The sequence below is a fragment of the Arvicanthis niloticus genome, chromosome 22 (assembly GCF_011762505.2).
Source record: "Arvicanthis niloticus isolate mArvNil1 chromosome 22, mArvNil1.pat.X, whole genome shotgun sequence".
NCBI classification, from domain to species: Eukaryota; Metazoa; Chordata; class Mammalia; order Rodentia; family Muridae; genus Arvicanthis; species Arvicanthis niloticus.
This window is the reverse complement of record NC_133429.1, coordinates 33,283,976-33,309,864: the sequence shown is the minus strand read 5'-3', so window position 1 is coordinate 33,309,864 and position 25,889 is coordinate 33,283,976. Positions and strand designations below refer to the sequence as shown.

General features: G+C 42.2%; 2 protein-coding genes across 5 annotated transcripts in view; one reads left to right on the top strand and one right to left on the bottom strand.

Annotated features, from left to right (window-relative positions):
* Osbpl8 (oxysterol binding protein like 8) overlaps positions 1-18,980 on the bottom strand; it is a 141,238-nt gene extending 122,258 nt beyond the window's left edge. Inside the window, exons 1-2 of one of the 4 annotated variants that reach the window (XM_076920196.1) lie at positions 18,537-18,675; positions 1,772-1,828 (exon numbers count right to left, since the gene is read on the bottom strand). The gene's annotated coding sequence lies outside the window, so the exon portion shown is untranslated. Of the gene's footprint in view, positions 1-1,771; positions 1,829-18,536 lie in introns of all 4 variants that reach the window. The other 3 variants (XM_076920195.1, XM_076920199.1, XM_076920205.1) reach the window with 3 other exon arrangements.
* Positions 8,750-25,588, top strand: LOC143436500 (uncharacterized). Its single transcript, XM_076920868.1, has 3 exons — positions 8,750-8,806; positions 18,618-19,208; positions 24,691-25,588. The coding sequence occupies exons 1-2, from the start codon at positions 8,750-8,752 to the stop codon at positions 19,173-19,175; spliced, it is 615 nt and encodes a 204-aa protein (XP_076776983.1). The 3' UTR covers positions 19,176-19,208; positions 24,691-25,588.
* The last annotated feature ends 301 nt before the right edge of the window (positions 25,589-25,889 follow it).

The following is a 25,889-nucleotide window of genomic DNA, read 5'->3' as shown; positions in this document are numbered from 1 at the left end:
ACCCTGGCTTTCTATCAATGGCTCTAATGCCTCAGCCCCACCCAGCTTTTCCAAGGCACTCACTATAAGATGATGACCTAATTCTCAAACCAAAGCAACATTCTCAACACCCCCAAAAATGTTACTTAAATTTTCAATTAAAAATATATTCAAGCCTGACATAGAATCCATGGCTATAATCCCAACATCTAGGAGACAGAGGCAGGAGGATTAAGAATTCAAGAACAGCCTAGGCTAAATGAGATACTAACCAAAATAATGTTCCCTGCCCCAAGTGACACACACACAAATACAACCACCACAAGCTTCAGGGAAGTTATTGTTTCCAGTTTTAGGTCATTGTTATCTTAAAAGTAGCAGACCCACCTACTGGTTACACTAGGAAACAAGAAATGGTGGTTTTGAATCTGGTTTCTGACATCCACTCTGCCCCCTACCCCTCTCTGACATCATTTTTAACTTGCCAAGTGCTCATCCCTTTAAGTGTTCATAGCTGGACTGAGATAATCACTTTCTATATATAATGCAACAAGCTGCCTGCCCTTTAAAACCCTATCATTCCTCAATAGCATTTCAGAGCTGTTAGGAAACTTCAAATCAGCCCTTCGATACCGTATTATTTTACAGACGAAGGAACCAAGCACTGAGTGACCACATCATCTGCCCAAACCATTGGGCAGGAGGCCAGACCCTAAGACTCTTTAATACTGAGCTAATGCTTTAAAACAAAACTCAATATGAAGACTTCCTAACAAGACTGATTAGTGGGAAAACTGAAAACCTACCATTATAACACAGCTCTAGTTCCACTTCTAAAATACTCACATACAAACATGTGCATGCATTTCCTGTGTTCACATACAAACATGTGCATGCATTTCCTGTGTTCACATACAAACATGTGCATGCATTTCCTGTGTTCACAGAAAAAGAGGAAGACCAACTAGAGCTCTTAACACCATTTCAGACAGTCTGGTAGCCAAAAGACCAGTCTCCATCGCTACTGGATTTTACCCTTCGTGCATGCTGGTATATAACAATTGTGTTGGGGCTGGAGAGATGACTCAGCAGTTAAGAGCACTGACTGCTCTTCCAGAGGTCCTGAGTTCAATTCCCAGCAACCACATGGTGGCTCACAACCATCTGTAATGGGATCTGATGCCCTCTTCTAGTGTGTCTGAAGACAGCTACAGTGTACTAATTTTTATGAAATAAATAAATATAAAAAAAAAAAAAAAAAAAAAAAACTTTTTTTCCTTGAAAAAAATTAGTAAAACCTGGTGGTCATAATACTGCACCTCTAATTCCAGCACTCAGGAGGCATAGGTAGGCGGATCCTGTAGCCTGGTACCCTGTTTCAAAATTTTAAATTAAATTTTAAATAAGTGCACGTATGCATGTGCTTGTGCACACATGTGTAGTAAAACTAAAAAAAAAATGGGTTAAAATCAGAAAATAGCTAAAGTTCATATTCTTTTCACCCCTCTTCATCCTTCCCTTCCTCCCCCTCACCTCCTCCTTCCTCTCTATCAGACACACAAACTCACCTTCTCGTGGCTTCAAGGATACTACTTTATAACCAGCACTGACACGAAACTGGCCTTAATTGGTCTTCATGTTAAATGTGGTAACATTAGTGAGGCTAATTGCTTTAGTTCAGGGTTAGCCTGAGAATCAGAGTGAGACCATCTCAAAAACAAATAAAATAAGTCATCTTTGAAAGTGACTTTCCCATATGACTATCACAACCTCAGTAAAATGTGATCCATACCTGTAATCCTCATTCACATGTTCAGGAGTCCGAACAGGAGTATCAGGAGTTCATAGCCTGGAATACAAGAGACCCTGTTTTGTTTTTTTTTCCCTTTGGTGATAATTTTAAAAGATAGCATAACCTTTATTAGAATTATTCTAACATGTTAGAATAATTTTAAAAACGGGTTGAATTATAAGATATATTTAAACAAGTTTTGTAATCATAGATATGGATATGGATATGGATATAGGTAGATATTTGTTATTCAAATGTTTTTTGAGACAGGGTCTCCTGTCACTGATGGTGATCTTTAATTCCTGATATTCCTGCTTCCATCATCCTAGAGTTGAGGATTACAGGCCTGTATCACTATGGCATGTTTATTAAACAGGCTTTACGCATGTTAAAGAAGCATTTTTGGCAGGCCACATATCCCGACCTGAATCATCTCTGTGCCTTTAAATACTGTTATTCCGTATCTGGAAGACTGGTGAAGACCATAATGAACAAGCCCATCAGATGATCCAGAAGATCTGGTGGTCAAAGAACCAGGCTCCATAGCTACTGGATATTATATTACCTTTAGTGCATGTTGGTATATAACAATTTTGTTGCATGTTGCATGCAACTGATCATTAAAGAAAAGTTAATTAGGGAAGTCCAAGGTCAGGTAACCAAGTGTGGTAACAGTAGAAAGCCGCATCCCCAGTGGTAGTAAGGGCAGGTGGGCATGCACAGAGAGGAGTGGGGAGGACAGCTGTGCGACCAGCCATGGAGGGGAATAAATCTGCCTTCCTAAGGAAGATAGTAATCACTTCTAACAGTCTCTTAGATGTCCCATCATCTCTCTTACACACATGACCGCATTCCAACATGCATTTTGGAAGCAACAGACTATACACAAAGCACAACAGGTGACAACAGACTCTTGCAACGAGAAGTCTTCAAGGTTATTTACTCTTCGTTGTCACAGTTTAAAGAGTAAAGGTATCTTAAATGAGAAAACTGCTTTCTTCGAACTTCCTTCTAATGCATGGAAAAGTGGTACCCATTCTTCTAATTTTTTCACTACTCACACAAAGATCATTTATTACCAAATCTCTAATGCTCACTTTGCCTCTCCTTTCTTTAGAGACTTCCCTGACCTTCTAAACTGGAGTTCACCGTGTAGCCCAGAGGCTGGCCTCAACCTTCAAGTGCTGGGATTACATGACTATGATCCGTTTCTGGGCTCACTATCTTTACTCTCTTCTCTTTTAAACTACTGTTTTCATGCAGGTATTTTCAGTCCTTGGCACCAGCCTAAAACTTGTATTTGAAAAAAAAAGTCATACATCAGGGACTGGAAAGATGGCTCAGTGATGAAGAGCATGTCAGGGTCTCTTCTAGAGGTCCTTCCTTAATTCAACTGCCTACAACCACATGGTACCTTACAACCATTTATAATGAGTTCTGATAGCCTCGTGTGGCATGCAGGTGTGCATGCAAACAGAGCACTCATATACGTAAAATAAATAATAATTTTAAAAAATACATCAAAGCCAGGCATGGTGGTACACATCTTTAATCCCAGCACTTGGGAGACAGAGGCAGGAGGGATCTGTGAGTTTGATGCCAGCCTCGATGGAGTCCAAGGTAGGAGGAGAAGGAGGAGGAGGAGGAGGAGGAGGAGGAGGAGGAGGAGGAGGAGGAGGAGGAGGAGGAGGAGGAGGAGGAGGAAGAGGAGGAAGAGGAGGAGGAGGAGGAGGAGGAGGAAGAAGAGAAAAACAAAACCATACAGCAAAAGGCCTACAGCAAGAATTCAAAATCTTTCTTTAAAAGACTTACTTTTATTTTTAATTGTTTGTGTGTAGGTGCCCAAAGGCCAAAAGGGTTTTTGGATCTTCTGGAATTGAAGTTACAGGCCATAATAAGCTGCCTGACTTGGGTGCTGGAAACCATACTCAGTTCCTATGGCAGAACAGAGTACTTTAAGCTTCTGGGACCCAGGTTTAAAATCTTTCAGATGAATCAGAACCATTTTCACCATCTATGCTGGTTCCCCATGCATGTCTGTCAAGAGACCTGGAGGATACTGATCTAAATTTGGTAACCTTAGAAAGGACCTCTGGAAGGCATTGGAATGTTCTGGCTATTGAGAAGATGAGTGTTCCAAACAGAAGAATTGACTTATCTGACCAATCTGACCTAGCCTGGGCTAGAGATGGGAGAGCCAAGCTAACTAGTTGAGGGTAGAAGAGTATTTGATTGGCCATAAAGATTCCCACGTGGCTAACCAGGGCCTCAGTGAACATTGTCAGGATAGGCAGGATCTCTTAGGGCTTCTGAGAGAAATGAGCCCCATCCAGGTTTCAAATGTGGTATAGATCCTTCCTAGAGGAAGTGAGCAGGGAGCAGTGACCCCTCTTGTATTTGGTGGCCACTAGAGGGACCCTATCCAGGACTATTGTTGGATGGTTGTAATGTTTATGGGAATGCTGGTATGGCTGAGCCCCTACCTCCTAGAGTTATGAGAGGCTTTGAGCATTGGACTAGGAATAATCTAGACAGCTTCAGTCTGCTCTTGACAAGTCCAGAGGCAGTCCAGTTCATTGTCTATGATCCCTGTTGACAGCTCTATGAACTTGTTCCCAGATGTGCAGCAAGCATCTCGGCCTTGCTCTGCAGCCTATTGCAATCACGGATGGCCAAAACATGGCAAAAGTGTAATCAGTAGCACACTGGGCCAAAAAAGGTCTGGTGTGCTTTCTGACCAAGGTCTGTCAGTCACTGGACAGAGTCTTATAGAAACAAGACCAAGAAATCAGATACAGCCAGGGCCTATTTGAGCTGCCCTCCCCAAGCCCCATAACTGCCACACCCACAACTGACAGGGAGATACTGCTTAATGTGTGTGTGGTCTTACACAGCTTGGAGGACACCAACAGGCAAATTATACCAATGAGCTGTAACCAACTTTTGTGGCAGGGATGCAGGGCAGACAGGGAGCAATCCAGATTGTTCATTACCAGGGGGCAGGCTTCCCCTCCTTACAGCACTGTTCCTCATACACCTCCAGTATCAGTGTGCCAGCATCTTCCACACATGTATCTTGATCTCTGGATGTTCACGCCAGAGTATGAAGTGGAGGGCATGCAAGTGTTCCTCCAGGCACAGCAAGCTACAGGATATGCTGGTCCCTGAACAGATGCTCATCCACAAACAGTCAAGGGTCTAAGCAGCCTGGAGGGCCATGAAGGGTACCCTAGCAACACAGCAGCTCCACACCAAGGCAGTTCACAGGTAGAACATAAACATGGGCTTGTGAACCCAGGAAATTTTAAAACAGTAATCACAACTCTGAAGGTGGGCTTGGCAATACACATCTGCAGTATCAGACAAGTCAGAGGCAAGAGTTCAATGTAGCCAGGGATAAGGTACACATCATTAAACACAGCACTTTGGAGGCAGAGGCAGCTTCCTCCGCAAGCTGATCTACATATCAAGTTCTAGGCCAGCTAAGGCTACATAGTAACACCCTGTCACCCTTCTACCTCAAAAAGTCAAAGTCGTCCTTGACCACATGCAAAATCTGTGAGCAGCCTAGTCTACTGGGCTACATGTTATCTTGCTTTGGTGCCTAGGAGCTAGGTGTCAGAAGGCAAACAAAACTCTTATTAAATTCTTAAATGGTCTCATGCCTTTGATGATCCAGTCCTTTCCCCTAGTATTATCTCTCTGATACCCATTCTTTTCACACATATCCCCCAGGTACAGTGAATTCTTTCAGTTCCTAGCAAAGAAAACGTTCCTGCCAAAAATACGTGGGCTTTTTCTTCAGTTCATGTCAGCTTCTTTGGATCCCTTCATCCCTCGGGTCAGCAAATCCTTATAGCATCCTACACTCCTTCCTAGTAGGAATTTCCACAACAGAGATTACAAAGTCAAAAGGCCAAGAAAAAACTGCAGTAGTTTAGTGCTTGCCTGTGCCAGAGTGTGCCACAAGAGTGCCTGGCCATTCTGACTTACAGAAACAAATCCCTGTCTCAAAAAGTAAGAAATAAATTGATAAAACAGATATAAAACAAAAATAGAAAGGTACTATAGACATTTTCATTATCTTTTAATCCTTAGAAATAAGGATACATCATTAAACTCAACCATGTGGAAGTTTTAAGGGAAAAATGATACCTTCCGAAGGTAGAATGACATCACAGACTCCTCTGTAATCATGTCTGTTTTTAATGATTACCTGAACTTAGTGCACTACTGACATTCAAATGCCATGCAGTCAGGGATAATGTAACCTATAAATCTAAGGGGGTTGCTGTCTGGGTTTTGTTAGCTTTTGAAACAGGGTCTGAGGCAGCTAAAGATAACCTGCAACCTGCTGTCCTGCCAAAGATGACTTGGAGCCTCTCATCTTCCTCCGTATACCTCCTTACACAGGCACACATGCGCCCCAGGCCTGGTTTATGCAGTGCTGAGGACTGAACAGGGCTTCCAGCATGCTAGGCAAGCACTCTACCAACTCATCTGCAACCACAACCTACATTCTATCTACTGTTCCTAAGATAAAATTCCATTTCCATGTAAGACTGCATTAGAGAGTGCACTCACATGGGGTAGCTGCTTGGATTTATACTGAGCCACAGACAATCAAAACTTATGTAACACTAGTTATATTTAACCAATAATTATGCAAACTTCTGAAAACTGTTCTGCAAAATCTGACAATATTTAAAATGGAAAGAATTCATTCATTCACTAACTTAGCTCTCCAAAGTCAGCATAGCATCAATCTCAACAGGAAACAATTAACAGTGCAATCTCAAGTTATAATTTTAAGTAATATGGCAGAATTTATATCCATATAAAGGTCACCTCAAGCCAGACATAAAAACACAGACCTATAACCGGTCTTCTTAACACCTGGGAGCGGGGGACATGAGAACCAGGAGTTCAAGGCTATACAACGAATCTGAGACCAGCCAGGCGTATATGGGACCCTGCTCACAAGACAAGACAAAACAAAACACAAAGTCACCTCCATGTAGAGTAGTTAACATTTTGTTTTGTTTGCTGAGACAGGTTTTATGTAACCAGGCTGGCCTCAGTGACTCCTGATTGACTCTCTCCACCCCTGAATGCTCTATTACAGGCAGGAACCACCATGCCCAGCAGACTGTTCAATTCTAGAGACTATTCAAGCTGCCAGTGCAAAAAGGGAGTTTGAAACTACTCTTTTCTCATCACCTAATAAGTGACAGGAGAATGTTTTCTTCCTCTAGTCACTGTTTATGTTTAACTAAAAACCAACAATTATCATTTTGTTTCGTAAGTAATGGTGGTTTGGTTCAGAATGAGGTTGGTTTTTTTTTTGTTTGTTTGGTTTTTTTTTGGGGGGGGGGGGGGGGGTTTTTTTTTTTCCAAAAATCAAACTAATTCCCAAAAGATCTAATTTACCGCACAGAATATATGTTAAAATAATGAGGTCAAAGGCACTAAAATAATATTGAAAGAAAGTCTGGGCACGGTGACATATGTATGCATATGTACCTTGGAAGGTAGTGGTCAGGCTTGGCTATTAGCAAGTTCAAGGCCAGCCTGGACTAAATAGGACCCTATGTTGGGGGAGGGGAACCAAGGGTCCTAGAACAATGTTATTACTAAAGCAAATACAAGATAACTTTGGACTCACTGATCACCTCCTACATATAAGTTCTGGTTTATCTATTTAAAAGCTGGTCATATTTGTTCTTTGGGCGCAAGCCATAGACAGGTCTGATATATGACTTCTAGTTTTTCCAAGTGTCATGCTGAAACACAAAACAAGCTTATTACAAGAGATGGAACAATGTTTAAGAATAAAATTCGACAGTCTAATATAACAACAAGGCTCAGGAAAGCCGTGTGGCAAACTAAACAGAACATGACCCCAGAACAAAATAGATCATGGTTCAACTCCTCACTTGACCTTTAGCAGGTACACGACCAAGTGTTTTTTATAAACATGGAGTTTATAAAAACTGAAGGAATTCCATTTGTTTTGGCGATGTCATTTACTCTAGAATTCTTATAAGGATCATTGTCTACACCACATTTCCTGATATGGATTCTAATCTCTAAAAAAATCTTCCTCAAAAAAGTCCTAAAAGCCACCTATTCCCAGTATGCTTTCTTACTAAGACCTAGAGTAACTAAGTCAAGGTCACGTCTACCTACAAAGATAATACACTTCTGACAGGATTCTTCCTTTCCTCATGGGTCTGTTCAAATGCACTATTGCCCAGTGTATCTGAAACACCTAGGAGCCTTGGGCTTACCACAGAGCTCTCAGAGCAACCCCAGTCTGCCTTAAGGACTGTGCTCTGTTGCTAGAAACTCGGACTAACAATTTAGTTCTATATATTAAATGTTTAAACGTTTTAAATGATATATGTTTTAAATTATAGTTAAAATCCACTGGATTCTATATATTTATTATGTCTCCTTGAATTTTTTTCTAATTAACTATTAACCTTGTTTTAACTTTAACTAGAAGATAAATGTGCTTCTCATTCATTAAGTATGGCATACAGTTATAATAAACTTAATGAGCTACCCAGTTTCTCACAAGTACAAACTCAAATCCATACTTAAGCTGAAAAACTATTAATAATCAAAGCTTAAAATGCAAGATCTAATCTTATTTCAAAAATCTTATATAATTTTATCACTGACATTCTATTTCCAAAAAAGAATTCCTTCAGATTTAATGAAGATTTAGAATGGCCTTTTAACCTGGCCATAAAAGAAAAGTGTGTAGTTGAATACCTACCTAACTCTGGCCTTGATGTTCCTTGGTTTTAGTTCTAGGTATAAATTACTACAACCAAAGTACTCATTATTTTTAATTTATAATGTAAGTAAACAAGATACATAATTACACTTCCATATACCGACTCAAAAAAGGCCTCTGAAAAAAACACTTTTACTGTTCAAATTAAGAACAGCTACCAAAAATAAGCAACGATGGAGATGACTTATACTGAAAGTCTATTCCTAAACGAAATTGTGACCAATCTTAAGGTTAGAAAAATTTTAATAACTTTTTTTCCCATTGTATTATTATTTTATGTGTGACTTGGGGGTCAGGGCGCAAGGTATTTGTCAGAGGACAACTTTCAGAAGTCATTTATTTCTCTCCACCCTTGTGTCCTAGGGATCAAATCCAAGCGGTCAGATTTACACAGTGGACTCTTTTATTCACTGGACCATTTCATCTGCCTTTGTGAATATTTTGGCAAGGATGTATCTTCTACATCTAATTAAAAATAACAAAATGATTAATTTCAGTTGAAAAGTTTGAAACAACTACTCTGGTGAGTTACAACATTTTACAAAATAACCAATAAGTAATACCTTACTATTTCACATAATGAATAAATCAAGCAAGCAACCACGCTTAAATCTGTAGGTTTAAAGCAGTTTTTCCTCAGAAATGACAAGTCTATTTGGTTTTGGTGGTCCTGGGGATTAAACCCAGACTTCACATGTACTTTGGAACCAATAAACCCCTTAGCCCAAGTTTTTTTGTTTTTTGTTGTTGCTGCTGTTTTGTTTTTGTTTGTTTTTTTTGTTTGTTTGTTTGTTTTCTTTAATTCTGGTATTCTTCCTCCAAAGAGAAAGTGAAAGTTAGGCAGGGATGCTGATGCCAAGTAAAACTGTCGTTTAAAAGGCCCACAGCCCCAGTAGCTAGTTACCTTCCACCTAACCTAAAACTAAGCCAGTTAAAGGACAGAGTCTACTGCTCTGATCTCCAAAGCTCCATCATCCACAACTCCTGCTCAAAGGAAAACCTAACACAGGGGAAGGGGGAGGATGCCCAGCGCTGGCAAACTCTGGGTCAACCAACAATCACCACACATCTAATGGAAAACTAAGCATGACAAAAACTAAGCATGTTACAAAAACAAAAACTGACCAAGGGGGATAGTTGGGGATGCTAGCACAACCTAAGTAGAAAACAAAATTTGTTGATTAACTTGGGGGGGGGGGGGTGCTAGGAATGGAGGCAAAAGGGGGCCTCTAAATGTCTAAAGACAGAGTAAGAATCACAAGTAGGAAAGTAAAAATAAGACAAGCGGAATTATTCTAAGAAAACCCTACAAGCAAGCAGGGAAATGAAGACAGAATATCACCTAAGACGCAGTAGACAGGCATTTCAGAAAGTTGGCAAATGCCTGTAATTCCGACTGTAGTGGCAACTGTGTATAATATTGCTCCTCTTTGAGGATGCAGTGGTTTGAAAACACAAATCTATAGCCAAGCTGATTCCCAGGCAAGAGGCAGGGAAGAGAGTTGCATATAGAATGTGTCACCACCAAAACAACCACCCTTTGATGTAAACTCATTTCCCCAGGTAAAAGATCTTGGCACCTGGGAGTCTGTTAGCTAGAGCCTCACAGACAATGTCTCAATAGGGTGCCTGTTGCTATCTGTGGAAGGGGAAAGGCTGTGATTGTGCCCATGAACAGAACTGCAGCTAGATTCTAACATTATATTCTTACAAAAGATAACAGTCACCCTCAACTGTAAAGTGAATTCAAGGAATGTGTGGGCTACATGATTCCCTGTCTCAGAAAGAACAAAAGTGAGCAGAGGACGTGGCTCAACAGGAAAGAACACATGCTGAGCAAGCATAAGAACCTAAATTTGGATCCCCAGCACCCTAAAAGGCCAGATGGTGTGGCCAGTAATCCCAAGGGGTGAAGGGCCCTAAAACAGGAAGACTGACACAGGAAGATCACTGGAGTGCTAGCTAGCCAGTCTAACATGAGAAACAGCAAGATCCAAGTCCAGTGAGACCCCGTCTCAAGGGCGTGAGTTGAAGAGCAATAGATCAGGACTCCTAACATGTATGCTCTAGACACGAACACACACACCTGAGAATGTATACTTTCACAAGCCTATAGGGGCAAAAGGAGGTTATGTTATCCAATTAAAGAGTTTTAAAATGAGGGTTAGACATGCTGGCTCATTCCTAGCACTGAAGTGCCTGGGGGCAGAAGGACTACTGTAAATTTGGGGTTCGCTGGGCTAAGCCTGGGCTACGGTGTGAGACCCTGTCTGAAAACAAGCAAACAAAACAGTGTAACAGAAGAAAGTTATAGGAAGAGACCTAAAAGGCAAACTGTCTAACCTACAGGCTGACGACTCAGATTGAAAGCACAGTAGAATAGGTAAGGATGGAAGTGAGGAGGCAGTGGAGGGAAGACTAGAATATATATATATATATATATATATATATATATATATATACACACACACACACACACACACACACACTGTTAGAAGTGGGGGACAAGGAAAAATAAGAGAAACAGAAAGTCCTACTCAAACTTCTAAAAATTCAATAGTCAGAACCTTGGTATTATCAATTGTTATTTTTTAATAACTCAGGAGCTACATAATAAAATCTACAGAAAAGGAATCATAACGTATGCATACTACCTGACCCAGACTTGAATAATATTTACATAGTCACAGTATCAACATGACTTGCTTTCACCATTTGTAAAGAACCTGAGGCCGTATGCAGAGGTGGGGTCTCACAGCGGAAAGTGTGTCTATATAGGAAATACAACGTTCCCATAATTAGGAGGAGAAATAAAGGAAAAAATGAAAAATTTCAAGAATGTCTTCATTTGGGCTCAGCTAACTGGTAGCTTTCTTGCTGTTTGGAAGATTTTAAATGTGAAACCGACAGAACTAAGACTGGGCCAAGAGTCAACAGAAGTTAGACATGGTGGTACATAAACAAAGGATCACATGAAGTTCAGGGCCTGCCAAGACTATACAGTGAGCTCCAGGCCAGCCACAGCTCAACAACATCTTGTCTCAAAAGGAAAAATATAATAAAAATACAACAGAAACTATGATCTTTACAAAAACAATACAGATTTCCTTTACTCCACATACATAAACAACCTCCCATGAACCCCCATCTATTCCCTAACAGAAGGAAAAGCTCTTAAACTAATGATAGTGATTCTCTGTAGCTTAAAATGTCTTTCCTACAGGTTCACTCTGTCTTTAAGGTAGTGTCTCTACTACCCCAGGGGACATTTAGCAATGTCTTGAAACATTTTCTAGCTGTTACAATTACGAGAAGTATTCCTGGAATCTAGTGGGTACCAGGATGGGGTAATCCTTTCTCTAACACACAAGAACTCATAACCAAAACATTACCCAGCTGAAATACTGTGTGCCAAGTTGGGAAATTCTGTTTTAAGAGAACTCTTCTAGTTTTAGTTTTTCTCTCTTCCTAGTTCTTATGGTAATGTCTACAGACAAGACAAAACTTTCATGGGCATGGATACCATCAGCCCATCTAAATACAGACTCAAGGACTATCCTCTGCATCCTCACAGGCATCTCAGGTTTGCCACTGGCCCTCACAGAGTTCATGACATATGCTCTGTATGATGTATCAGCAGCATCTCAGCACCACCCATCTCAGCTACCATTCTTATAGCTATTCTTAGGATCTCAAACACTTCATCTACTGAATGGCTTACAGCTGTGACACCATTAGCTGCTTAACCCCAAATTTTCAGTAGCTTCAGACAAAATTACAGTCCATTGTGGCGTGTTCCCGTTTAGTGCACACCTTTCTTCCATCTGGAACCTGTCTGTTTACTTAGAGAGCAGGTGTGTGTTAATGTGATGTGGGGGTGGGGTGCCGAGTTATAGGTGGATGTGCAAGTACAAGTGTGTGTGCAAGCGCCCAGGGATATACTCTTGTGTGGAGGCCAGAGAATAACCTTGAGTGTTATTCCTTATCCACGGTCACCTAGCTTTTCTGAGACAGTGTATCTGAGCCCTGGGGCTTCCTGCTTAGGTGAGGACAGCTGAGCAGTGAGCCCAGGAGTCACCTGTAACCTACCTCCGGGCCTCACGCTTGCAGGAGCAGGAACTAGCTGCCTAAGCAGCAGGACCTGGCAAGCTTAGCTATCTCCTGACCAGCCTACCCTACCTTAGGGACTCTAGATCCTCTGAACCCATGTCTACTACCCCGTAAGACCTTCAGCCTTCAGACTTGACGCTCCAACTGGAAGAAATGGTAAAGAAAGAGCACCCACTTCTCTGTCATTGCAATCCAGCAGTGACAGTCCAGCACATCCAACACACCCACCTGCTGACGGGGAGGAAGCCGACTGTGGTAAGCAGTGAACTGCACCTGCCCTTCCTAGCCCTCTCCAGTGTGGTCTCACCCTTCCAAACAGCAGCCTTAATGCTATTTTCTGTTTATTTCAGTTTCTAGTAACAAATTCCTACATCTCTTTCTACTAAGTAAAAACTGAGAAACCCACAGGGTTCTATGCCTGGCCTCTACACACTTTTCCTTTCAACCTGTCAATTCAGCCTACATATGCATTTTCTTCCCCTGTGGCCAATCCTGGTCAGCCAGAGACAATAAGAAGTTCTGGACTCTCAGTCTGGCACCAAGCCAATGCCATTCTGTTTCTTTACATGTCTAAAATGATGGTGACAAGAGAATCCATTACTGCCAATATTTGTATCCACATAGCACTATTACACAAGCCACCCTACAATGCAGTGTTGTTTTTCTTAGCTTCTGAACTGTTCATCATCAATAGTAGAGTAGCCCCCAAGACACTTAGCACACCTGGTTTCTTCCAGTCCCCAGTTCTCACCTGAACAATGGACCCACGCCCTCTGGTCACCAGCTTCCCACCAGCTTCCCACCTCATCATTCCTGCTCCAAAAACTGCTGACATCAGTCCTCTCTCCCAGAGGGGCAGCACTCCCACTAGAGATTCTGTGACTTAGAAAGGCCTTGGATTCTTTGCAAGAAACAATGAAATCTGCTAAGCTACTGCTCATGTGCAAGCTTTGGCACGGAAGGTCAATCTCTTGGCCGTGTGTAAAAAGCAGGACAGAGGCCTACATTTCCAGTCCCAGGGCTGGGAAAGGAGATTAGGATCATACCTGAGGCTCACTGGCCAGCTAGCCCGTCTAGCCTACTCAGCAAGCACGACACTGCCATGTATGCACAATTACATACAAATACACCTGTACACACAAGCACACGCAGAAATGTTGGAGACACCTATTGGTCAGCTCCAAAACTACTTAATTCTAGAATAAAACAGAAAGTAAACATCTTCATGGTTTACACTCATCCAGATCTCTACAAATAGAGAACGTTAAAGTAATTTGAAAACTCCTTGACTTTTTTTTTTGTCTGTTTCATACATAATGGACAGAAAAGTATGATGATAAAGATTTTTTTTTTTTAAATAAATTCTAGGGGCTGGAGGAATGGCTCAGCAGTTATAGTACTTGCTGCTCTTTCGGGACCCAAGTTTGGTTCACAACACGCTTATGAGGTGACTGACCCCAGCCTTCCAGATCAAGGGCACGGATGCCCTCTTCTGGTCTCCATGGGCACCTGCACTCATGTGCATGAACCTACACACGGACACTTATATACACTTAATTAAACATTTTTTTTTTTAATTTTACAAGAAAGAAAAGGCTAAAGAGTCAGATTCTCTACCACTCTTGATTAAAATAGAAGATTTGTGGTAAGTAGTCTTTGTATCGTTTCAAAAGTCAACGTCTATCTCAAACACTTCATATGCATCAGAGTGCTGCATGGATCTTGATAATGAAGCTTTGAGACTCATAAAGAACAAATAGGTATTGGGGCTTCACGATTCTGAGAAATCCGCCTTCCTTGTGATCTGGGACAAGGGTCAGAAATACAATTAAGATTCACTCCTATAAAAAACACAAAGTTTTACACAAAGAAAAACTACCTGTGACACATGAATGGGCATTCCTGTAATAACAAGACCACACTGGAGAATCAGGAATCCAGTGTCAAATCTGACTACATGGAGAATTTAAGAGGAGATAGACACAGACAGAAAAGGCATAAACTATGAATCTAAAAGGATATTACCATGGCTCAACTAGGTAAAGAAAGTAAATATGCTAGGTAGTCCACTAATAGTTCACTTACCTAGTACATGCAAGGCCCTAAGTTCAAATTAATGATACCTGAACCAAAACAGTATTTAAAGATCTAGATGCAAAGAAAACATTTCACACAATTTTATCATAGTTGGAATCTCTCCACATGCTAAATATTGAGGTAGGCAGATGAAAACACATGTAATTGCATTCTCCAAACCACTCTACAAATAAGAAAGCCAAGGCCAGTAACTCGCTGAACCTATTACTTGTTTAAGATATACTCAAGCCTCCCTCTGTAAGTGTAATATTGCCATTCCTAAAAACTGAAGTACTCTGTATTTTCACTTTTTGTTTTGTTTGGTTTTTCAAGACAGAGTTTCTCTGTGTAGCCTGGCTGTCCAAGAACTCTGTAGATGAGGCTGGCCTTGCACTGAGGCTTGCCTCTGCCTCCCAAGTGCTGGGATTAAAAGCATGTGCCACCGAGCCTGACTGTATTTTCAATTTTTTTTTTTTTTAAACAATACAGACTTTTTATACCTTGGAGGAGGTAAGCACTGGGATGGGAGAAGGAAAGTTCTTCCTAATGTAACAGAAGATAAAAACAATTATGCTAATTGTAACATTGTTTAAAGTTTGTTTGACTGAAACTTAACTGTTTTGTTTTGTTAAACTACATCCATTCCCAACAGATTTTTAACTTCTTTTTTCTTTTCTTTTTGTTTTTGCCTTGAACTCAGAGACTCACCTACCACTGATTCTAAGTGCTAGGTGGGACTAAAGACTTTAAGCTGCCACCACGAAGTTCTCTCTACTCTAAATTGCTCAAGCTGCTCTCTCTTGTTTTGCATTTATTCATTAATTTATAGGGGATGGGTCACAGAGGCTGTGTAGTGTGATCAGAGGACAATTTAAAGGAACTGGTAGTCTCCTCCCACTAGGGATCAAACTCAAAATGCCAGGTCATGAGGCTGGCAAAGCCATCCTGTCAGCAAGTTCAGGCTGATCTTGAAGTCACTCTACAGATCAAGTAGGCTTTGACCATGTGATCCCCTTGTCTCAGACTCCCAAATAGCTGGGTTACAGGCCTGTATCACCAGGTCCAATTTTGGATCATTCTGTCTTACACGCGCTCTGAATACACTAGATTACCTTCAAATACACGGCCTCTACCAAAGCCTACCATAAATTCCCCTTCGCCAAGGAGGTTTCCATATTAAACAGCTTCTTCCCTTTATCATCTCACTACTTGTATCGACTTTTGAGTGGCACTACCTACTTCACGATGCAACTAAGTACTTCTCACTATCTCCTACTTCAACCACAGTGCTGCAATTAAGTACTTTTCACTATCTCCTAGAGCTCAACCACCTACATTCAATGGTTCTCCCAGGTTTGTGGGGGTTTTGTTTGGTTAGCTGTTTTGTTTTGTTTTGTTTTGTTTTGTTTTGTTTTTCTGAGACAGGACCTCCAGGCAAGCTGTAAATTCAAGGTAACCCTCCTTCCTCTATATCCCAAAAGCAGGATCACCAGCAAACACCACACCCAACATCTCAGAAGCTCTAGGCTGTACTTAATCTCATTTACAGATATTTTAAGAATAAGGTACGATCTTATCTTATACTTTTGATTGCAGGGCATCCCAAGATTATTGTTATTGTTTTTTAACTGTCTGGCAAGCCAAGATTATTGTTATTCATGTTTACAACTTTGGATACAAGAATATCAAAACATGACACTTCAAGTATTGCTGTAAGGATAAAGTTTTCAAGAATAATATTACAAAACATCTAAATATCAATTCTTTGTCTAAGTTATCTATCGTAATTACCCAAACCAGGTTGAAGCAGACTAAGACCACTCAATGTTTAGCTAAAATCTTGCAATTTGTCCTTTGAAAACAAAGATCTTTGTGTAACGGCACATTCTATAAAAGATCATTGTTAAGCTGAAAGAAAACATCACTTCAAAGGATTGCATAGGTATCTCAAAAGTGTATTTTTAACTCTCAATTAAAAAATGAGTTCAGAAGTAAAAACCATTTTTACCAAATATCTAAATCCTATGAATGTGTTAAGAAACATTTCCCAGCTCCAAAAATGTAACAAAAGCCAGGCACAGTAGAATACATGTGGCAGTCAGGAGGCTGAGGCAGGAGGATTTTGCCAAGTTCCAAGGCCAGCCTTAGCTACATAATGAATACCATGGCTAGCTAGGCAACAGCAAAACCCTACCTCAGAAAACAAAAGCAAGCAAATAAAAAATACAATTCTAAATGCAAAGACCATTTGAACAGATCAGACATTCAGTAATGATCACAAGTCAATGCAAGAAGCAAACCATGTCTAGTTTTAATTAAACAAGCATTTCTAGGCACCTCTGTTGATCACTGAGACTCAAACTGTTCACATGGAATTTGACCGTAACAACTTAATCTCCATAATTAAAGAGCTTTAGGAAGGTCTTAAATTTCATCTATTTCCTTTGCTAACACTTTGAACAAGCACACTGCAGTCATTCTTGCTACCAAAAGAAAGAGTAACACGTTAGAAATTAGTTGGACTTTTAATAAAAGTGCATTTTAAATTGCAAGGCCTTTTCCTTCCTTCTCCAACCTGTTTTTATAAAACTAGCATTTTAATAATCTCACTGCAAAACAGGTTCTAGCAAGCATACAGTCTGATCCCAGTCTCTCCGCATGATCAAATTTAAATGAAACCCCAAGGGAAGAGAAAGCATAACAAGCAATTTACCTATACCTCAGTTGTTCTCTGGAATCCTTCAAGAGGCAAAAAATGGTTGTCTTGAAAGATCTTTTACTGCACTAATTTGGGGCTGCACTAATATGAGGTTGTTTACAGTGAAATTACTTTTAAGAAAACCCTGCTACCAAAGGTATTCTAATACTACTGTAACTTAAGTCTTTCAGCAGTAAAAAGACCAAAACGTCATTAAGTTATTGAAAGCAGACAAGCTATCATCAGATAAGTTTTCCCATCTGTTTAGAGAGGAACCCAAGATACTTCTTATTTCAGACGGCATTTAGTTAAAATGAAATTAGGTTATGTTTCACGACGCAGATGTCGCTCACAAATAAGTGTTAAGTGACTTTTAGTGAATGGAAAATCTGCATCTACTGTTGCTTCGCATCAGCCGGTCTTGAGTGGGTTGCTCAATGAAGCAAAAGCATGCTCCATATGAAACTCCCTGGAACCCGATTACACTCTCCACAGCGTAGCAGCAAACAAAAACGTAAAAGTGCAACGAAGACACCGCCTTTTCTCCAGGGTGACCAGAAGGCCAACGGAGCTGAGGTTTAAGGAACACCGCGACAGTCCCTGCAAAGGCGGGTGCGGTCTGCCTGCGAGCGGCACAACCACTTCAGGGGGTGTCAAAGGAAAACCCCAAGCCTTGCCTTAAAACCGCCCGGAGCGACAAAAGCGCCAGGTCTTCACCCCCTGCGCGGGGGCTTCCGGCGAGCCCCGGCGTTGCCCTGTCAAACTTCGGGAGGGGCAGACACTCGGGACACGGAACGCCGAGCCGCCTTCCCCCCCGCCGCCCCCATCCCAGGTCCCCGCTGGGCTTTGTACCGCTGCAGACGCACCTACCGCGGGCCCCAAAAAACACGCCACCCCCGCCAGCCCTGCCAATCTCCCTCTCTAAAGGGACAAAGGAGAGGCAGGAGAGGAACTCGCGGCGCGTGGTACCCAGGAGTGCCCACAGCCCGGCTCGGAACGTGGGACTAAGGGACTACAGTCACCCCAAAGGCACCACTCCGCTGCCCCCCAACGCCGGACTGAGAGCCACTACTCACCGATGCGGAGCCCCAGAGGAGGCGGCCCGCAGGGAGCAGGCTTCCGCGGGATCACAGTGACGCCGGAGTCCGGGGCCCTAGTGTCCGCTGGGACCCCCCAACTTCTCTCGGTCGTGGTCGCCGGCGGTAAGTGCGAGCCAGCCCCGACCCAGGGCACAGTCAAGCCGCGGCGGGGACTCGGCCCAGAGCGGCGAGCGAACTCCGGGCCCCCTCCGCCCGCCGGCCAGGGCGGAACCCCTTCCTTCTCTACCGCTACCGCTCTCGGCGGCGGCCGAGTCGAACGCCGCTGCTGTCCCGGCTGCCGCTGCCACTGCTGCTGCCGCTACCACCGCCGCCCAGCTGGGAGCGCGTCGCAGCCGAATGCTGTCATCCACCCTGACGCCGCCTTTCTGGGCGCCGGGAGCCGCCACGAGCCTTCACATCCCAATGCCCGCCCCTCTCGCAGCCCCGCCCCCAGCCCAGGGCCCGGGCCACGCCCTCTTCCCGTCACGTGACGCCGCAAGGAGGCGGGCCCCGTTAGCTTCTGTCGGACTGGCGGGCGCCCGGCGGAGGCAAGTGCTGGCTGCTCCCGTTATGGTGGCGAGCTGTCACCTCGCCTCCGCGTCCTCGAGGTTTTCCCCCCCGCTCAGGAAGCCCTGAGGTGGAGAGCGGGCTTCCGGCAGGTCCCCTGAGGTGAGACCTTGTGGAAGGTCCCGAGGCCTCCATCACCTCCTCCCGACCTCCGGCCCGGGCCATTTCCAGCCCAACCGGCCTAGAGGAGGCTGCAGGTAGAAATTCCGGCTTGAGAAGCCATCAGAAACTGCTACCTATTTCCAATGGCACGTTCACTGTGGTGTCTCATTTGCTGTTGGCCTCACAGGAGGTTTGAAATGTAGACTTCAGTCACGCTGGGATGAAAATAGCCTAGCAGGCTTTTTTTTTTTTTTTTTTTTTTTGTCCCTAGTCATGTTCAAAAGTCTCTGTGCCAGCTTTTACAGTCATTAAGTTTTACAGTGAGGGTGGTGACAATGTGGCAGTTTGACAGTACCTCTCAATTGGAAAATACAGCCTAATTTATCTCTTAATTTTTGTTTTTTTTTTATTTTTTTTTTTTTATTTTTTTTTTTTTTTTTTTTTTTTTTGTACCTCAACTCTTGGCTTTTTTTATCCATGACCCCAGAAACCCCTCCCCATCCTGTTGAGAGGGAAGAATTTATCACTGGAAGAAAGCCAGTTACAATACAGAAGAAGAGAAAAACTACTTAACAGTACAGAAAGAGGACTGAGCTGCCTCTAACAAGGCCGTTTTCTGTGATAAAAAATTCAATGCCTTATTCGCTTATCATACTCCAGAACCAAGATTTTTTTTTTTAACTTTACACAATTTCCATTACATTTCTTGACAGGAAATCATGACATTCAGATTGGATAGATACTTAAATAGACCAAAAGATTCTGCCTGTTACTGATGTATTTCATACCAGCTCTTGAGAAATTGCAGACGTGGCCATTATGTTGCCCAAAGAAAAAGCAACTTACTGCCCAGTTAAATTATGCCAGGCCACTGATCTTTAAGGCACATCTTGAAGCAGACATGTTAACACTTGAAAAACAATTAGATTTTTTCATGAAGGACTTCCAATGAGGGAAAGATTCTGCCATGTTCTTCTGTTAAGAAACCTAAGAAATTATATTTGTATTTCACATAAACATAAGGGAAGTTTATTGTTTTCTTGGTTTGTTTGGTTTTCTTGCTTGATTGTTTCCGGTTTTGGTTGTTCAAAGAGACAGGGTTTCTCTGTGGAATCCTAGATGTCCTGGAACTCGTTCTGTAGACCATGCTGGCCTTGAACTCACAGAGAGCTGCCTGGCTCTCTACTTCTGAGTATCTGAGACTGTGTAAGGCAGGAAACTTATTGTTATGTGATGATGGTAACCTTCCAGTTTATCGGAAGATTGAAACTTGTCACTTATCTGAAGCAATTTTTTTTTCAGACTAACAAAAGCCAGTTTCATTTTTTTTTAATGAATTAGGTTTTAATGGACTATGATCTAAAAGATAAGAATGCATAACATCAAAAAAAAGAATAAATAAATAAATAAAATTTTTTAAAATGCATAATATCTAAACCAAGCAAAACCTAGTCTGTGGGAGACTGGAGAGATGAGCTCAGCAGATACAAGTACTTGTTGTTCTTGAAGATCCTGGTTTCTCTTCCCAGCACCCACGTGGAGGCTGGTGGTTCCAGGAAATCCCACCTCTTCTGACCACATTAGGCACAGGGCATGTACATGCAAGCAAAATACCCATACACATAAAATAAATCTTTTTAAGAAGTTACTTTGTGACTAGCTGGCCCTAGTAGCCCATCTCTGGAGAGTTCAAGGCCAGACTGTTCTTTCCACATAGCAAGTTCCAGGACTACATAGACTCCTAAAGAGACCCTGCATTTAAAAATAATCAAGGTTAAAATGTGTCCCCTGTTGTTATTTAAATTGTATTTCTTACTGTGACCTGCAATCACAATTTAAACAATTGTTTATTTAAACAATGTTCCTAGAATATTAGATAACAAGAAAACTATACCTTCTTGGCTGTTTCCTTTTCTTTTACCCTGAGAATTGAAACCGCAGATTGCAACAAAGGAGGCAAATTGCTTTGCATAATTCTCTTCTGCCTCAGCCCCGATTTCTTCAATTGGCCTTTGAAAATCTGGCCATTTATGCAGTGGAAAACAGGGTATGAGCAATAAGGAGGCCCACCTTAGAGACGTAGCTAATTAGATATGTATCTAGATAAATTACACTGCATTGCCAGTTCTGATAAGAGTTAGGCTTTGAATTACAAACTCACTAAGGAGTGGTAGGTAGCTTTTCTTCCCCCAGTAAATTATGCTCCCATGAGAAACAAGCCATCAGTATACTAAGGATTATACAGATTCCTGACAGACTAGTTGTAGCTTTTCAGCTTCACTTTAAAAAAAAAAAAAAAAAAAAAAAAAAAAAAAAAAAAAGGTTTGGAGGTGGACTAGGAGGCTCCCAAGAGTTTAGTCACACAGTGTGACTAGGCTAAAAACCTGAGTTTAAACACTGGGACCTACAAGGGAAGAGTAAACTCCCATAAGTTGTCTTACACCAACACACACACATGCACACATACACAGATGTGTACATACACAGACAAATAAATGTGGGACTTTTTTAAATGTTTAAGGCTAGAGATGTGAATTCATGGTTAAGAGCATACTGCTCATCCAGAGAACCAGAATCCTGTTCTCAGCACCCATACTAGATGGCTCACAACTGCCTGCAACTCCAGGAGATCCGATACCCACGTCTGGACTCCATGGGTACCTGTACTCACAAACACATAAGTGAAAATAAAATCTTTTTAAAATTGGATGCAAGTAAGTGAAAGTCAAGAGGCTGTTAGAAAACAAATTAAGTACCTGTTTCAAACACTTCTATATCTCAATGCTAATATTTGTCATGAATAATTAATGGTTCTGACATCGCAGCTGACTAGAATAAATATCAGTCCATAACCAAATGGGGCACAGCCTTGTAATCGTAGCGACTCAGAAGGCTGAGGCGGGAGGATTGAAAATTCAAATCCAGCCCCTGTCTACAGTATCACAATTTTTGCCAGCTTAACACAAATCTAGACATGCCTGGGAAAAGAGAGTCTCAATTAAGGAATTGCTTCCATCAACTTGGCCAATAAACTATGGGGCATTTTCTAGATTGCTGATTGACATAGGAGGGCCCAGTCCACTATGGGAGGTGCTATACCTATTCAGATGGTCCTGGGTTGTGTAAGAAAGTAGCTGAATGTGAGTCTGAAAGGAAGCTAGTATGCAGCATTCTTCCATGGGCTCTGCGTCAGTTCCTGCTTTGACTTTCTGCCCTGGATTCCCTTAATGATGGACTGTGAGCAGTAAGCCAAATGAATTTTTTCAACCCCCAAGTTGGCTTTTTTTGGTTTGGTTTGGTTTGGTTTGGTTTGGTCAGAGTTTTATCACAGCAACAGAGAGCAAATTAGAACAGAAATTGGTACCAGGAACGTGAAGTATTGCTGTAATTAACCTGACTATGTTGCTTTTAGGAAGATTGTATAAGGAATTTTGGAACTTTGGGCTAAAATCATTGGTGAGGACTCAGAGCTTAAACTGTTGTGGGAGCCTAGAAGGTAAACATGTTGAGAGAGGCACAGCGCAAAGGAGGTCTGGCTTGTAAAGTTCCAGAAGCAACTAGCAGGGCCATTCCGTGTTTTTTGGTTTGTGTGGTGGTTTTGTTGTTCTTTTGTTGTTGGTGGTGCTTGGTTGTTTTTTGTTGTTGTTTTTTGTTCTGCTTTTTGTTGTTGTTGGTTTGGGGGAGGTTGTTGTTTGGGTTTTTTGTTTGTTTTTTGAGACAGGGTTTCTGTGTAAACTCAACCTGTAGACCAGATTGGCCTCCAACTCAGAGATCCTTCTGCCTCTGCCTCCCAAAATTTCGATTAAAGGTGCATGCCACCACCACTCAGCTCCTGTCATATTTTGAATTAGGAATCTGTGGACATAAAACCTAGACCATGATAACTGATGCTGTGGCATTAACTGAGGCTGAAAAATAAAATCATCTGTGACTAACATAGGGCATCTCGGAGTCAGCTCGGGATACCCACGACCATGTTCTCAGCACAAAGGAGATTGATTTGTCCCAGAGGGACAGAGGGCAGGGATAAGGGACAAAGACAAGACATAGGGGAAGAGGGAGAAGGAGAAGGGAACAAAGGAGGGGGGGGAGTTCAAAGAGAGAGGGGGAAGACGTATTTGTCTCAGAGTGAGACAAAGGACTGCTTCTGGATGGAGGGAAGGCCCATAAGCAAATGGCAGGTCATAAAGATAAAGGGGGAAACCCCATGTTATGATGAGATGTTTAATTTTGATTGGGCATGTTAATTAGGTGATCCAACAGGGGCTTTTGATTGCTGAACTTAAATACTCTGGTAGCTGAAGCTTGGTAGTCAGCCTCAGGAGGAGAAAGTGACCAAATAAGGGAATAGACCTTGGGGGCTAGCTTTAGGAATGCAATCTAACCGATTTTAGCAAGGCAGAGGGAATTGGGAAGAAGGCCAGGCCTGCTAGATCCATGAAGTGGCTAGAGTCCCTTCAGCCAGTATCATTCAAGTGAAATCTTCAGGAAAGTATTTCCTTCAGGATCAGCACCCAGAAACTATGTTCCACAGGGGACCACAGATGCAGCTCAAGCTGACCGCTGAGTTTGACAGTGTGTCTCCTAGTTGATACTGGCTTCGTCAGCATGTCAGTTGCAGCACTGAAGGGGTCATGGAGAGCATCCAAGGGCTGACACTGTGAGAGGCTAAGAAAGGCCATGGGTGGAGGTGAAGCCTTAGTTACAGGGACAGCCCTAGGTTTGAAGGAGTCCTGGAGAGAAGCTGAAGCTTCATGCCATGTGGTACATCCACAGAAGTAAAGATAAATCTTAGTTTAAAAAAAATAACAGTCTAACCATGCAACAGCGCTTAGTATTTTACATTTGTTTTTATTAAAAACAGTTTTAGATTGATTTCTACATATGAGTATTTTCTGTGGGAATGTGTGTGCGAGTGTATACCATGTGCATGCCTGATGCCCAGGGGGGTCAGAAGAGAGCATCAGATCCCCTGGAACTGTAGATAAAGATGGTTGTGAGACACCATGTGGGTGCTGAGAACCAAACCTAGGTCCCCTGACAGAGCAACTAGTGCTCTTAATCACCGAGCCATCTTCCCAGACCCCTACATTTGTTTTCTGAGGTTGTTTCTTTAATCTCTTCTTTAAAACGGGCAAAAAGAGATGTACTGTTTAACACGGAACTTGACATTTTAATCATTTCCTGGGGAAAATTAAACAATATCCAACATGCTTAGCACCAAGATGCCAAAGCCACGAATACCTGCTGAGGAAAGCTACTGACAGGGAGCGGAACCAGCCCAAGACAAAGATTGTGTTGCAGTCAACAAAGCTGAAAGGAGCTGGACATCGGACATGGAAATGCAGAGTTTGAAGTTTGCCCAGCTGGTTTTTGGTCTTGCTTCGATCCATTATTTCCACACTATGACATTTTGGAATGATAATGTATATCCTGTGATATTGGAAGTGTATCATCTATTTTTTTTTTTTTTATTTTAAAGGGATTTACAGTTGAGAGATTGCATGAATCTCAGAAGAGACTTTGAACTTTGGGCTTTTCGGCATTGTTGAGACAGTGATAGACTATGGAGACTTGTGAAGTTGGACTAAATGCATTTTGCATTATGTTATGGCTACAAGCCTGTGGGGGCCAACGAGTGGAATATGATGGTTTGAATAGATTTTGCCTCAATGAACTCATGTATTTGAATGTTTGGTCCACAGGTTATGACACTGTTAGGAGGTGTGGCCTTGTCTGGAAGTGTGCCACTGTCGGGGTGGGTTTTGTGGGCTGCTACTTCTCAAGCTCTACCCAGTGTAGGGACCCTCTTCCTGGCAGCCTTTAAATCAAGATTAGAACTCTCAGCTCCTCCAGCACCGTGTCTGCTTGCAGGCTGCCATGTTCCTGCCATGATGATAATGGACTGCACCTCTGAAACTGTAAGCCAGCCCCAATTAAATGTTTTTCTTTATAAGAGTTGCCTTGGTCATCATGTCTCTTCACAGCTGTAAAACTCTGAGACACCCTCAGAATTAATGCACCTGACATTTTGAAACTCTGGGACTTTTAGCCTTATAATTCCTTTGCAAATGATTGAATTCACAGAGATTAAAGCACCAGGCGTTTTGATATCAGAGACCGCTAGCTCATCGATTGTCCTATGATATTGGCATGATGCTCATGAGAGCCAGTATCAGTTGCCTGTCTCTCTCTCTCTCTCTCTCTCTCTCTCTCTCTCTCTCTCTCTCTCTCTCTCTTTCTCAAACGCCAAGGTCTCTATCAACACCTGACATCAGGGTCTGATTCCGTTTGTTTACAGCTGAAACCAATCTTTGTAAGACGTCTATGAAGGCTTCTCCAGAGCCTTGTATTATCTTAGTAAACGAGGTGGATCTCTTCCCAGGCTCTTCAACTTTATCACAAGCTCTTAAGGCCACCAAATGACTTTGTTCTACAAGATAGGATTCCTTCTCCTCTCTCTGAAGTGTGTGTGTTGGGGGGGGGGGGGGGTCTAGAAACTTCTACTAGAAACTGCAAATGTTAGCAGCTATTTCTTCTGGGGTGGTTACATTCAAGAGCAGCACCCCCCCCCCACCTCTTTTGAGTACAGTTATTCAATGATCTCTTTGGGTTCCTACTTCAGCTCTGAATTATTAGCTCTCAGTTTCACAGTTTCACTTTCTGAAAGCTGCAGGTGTC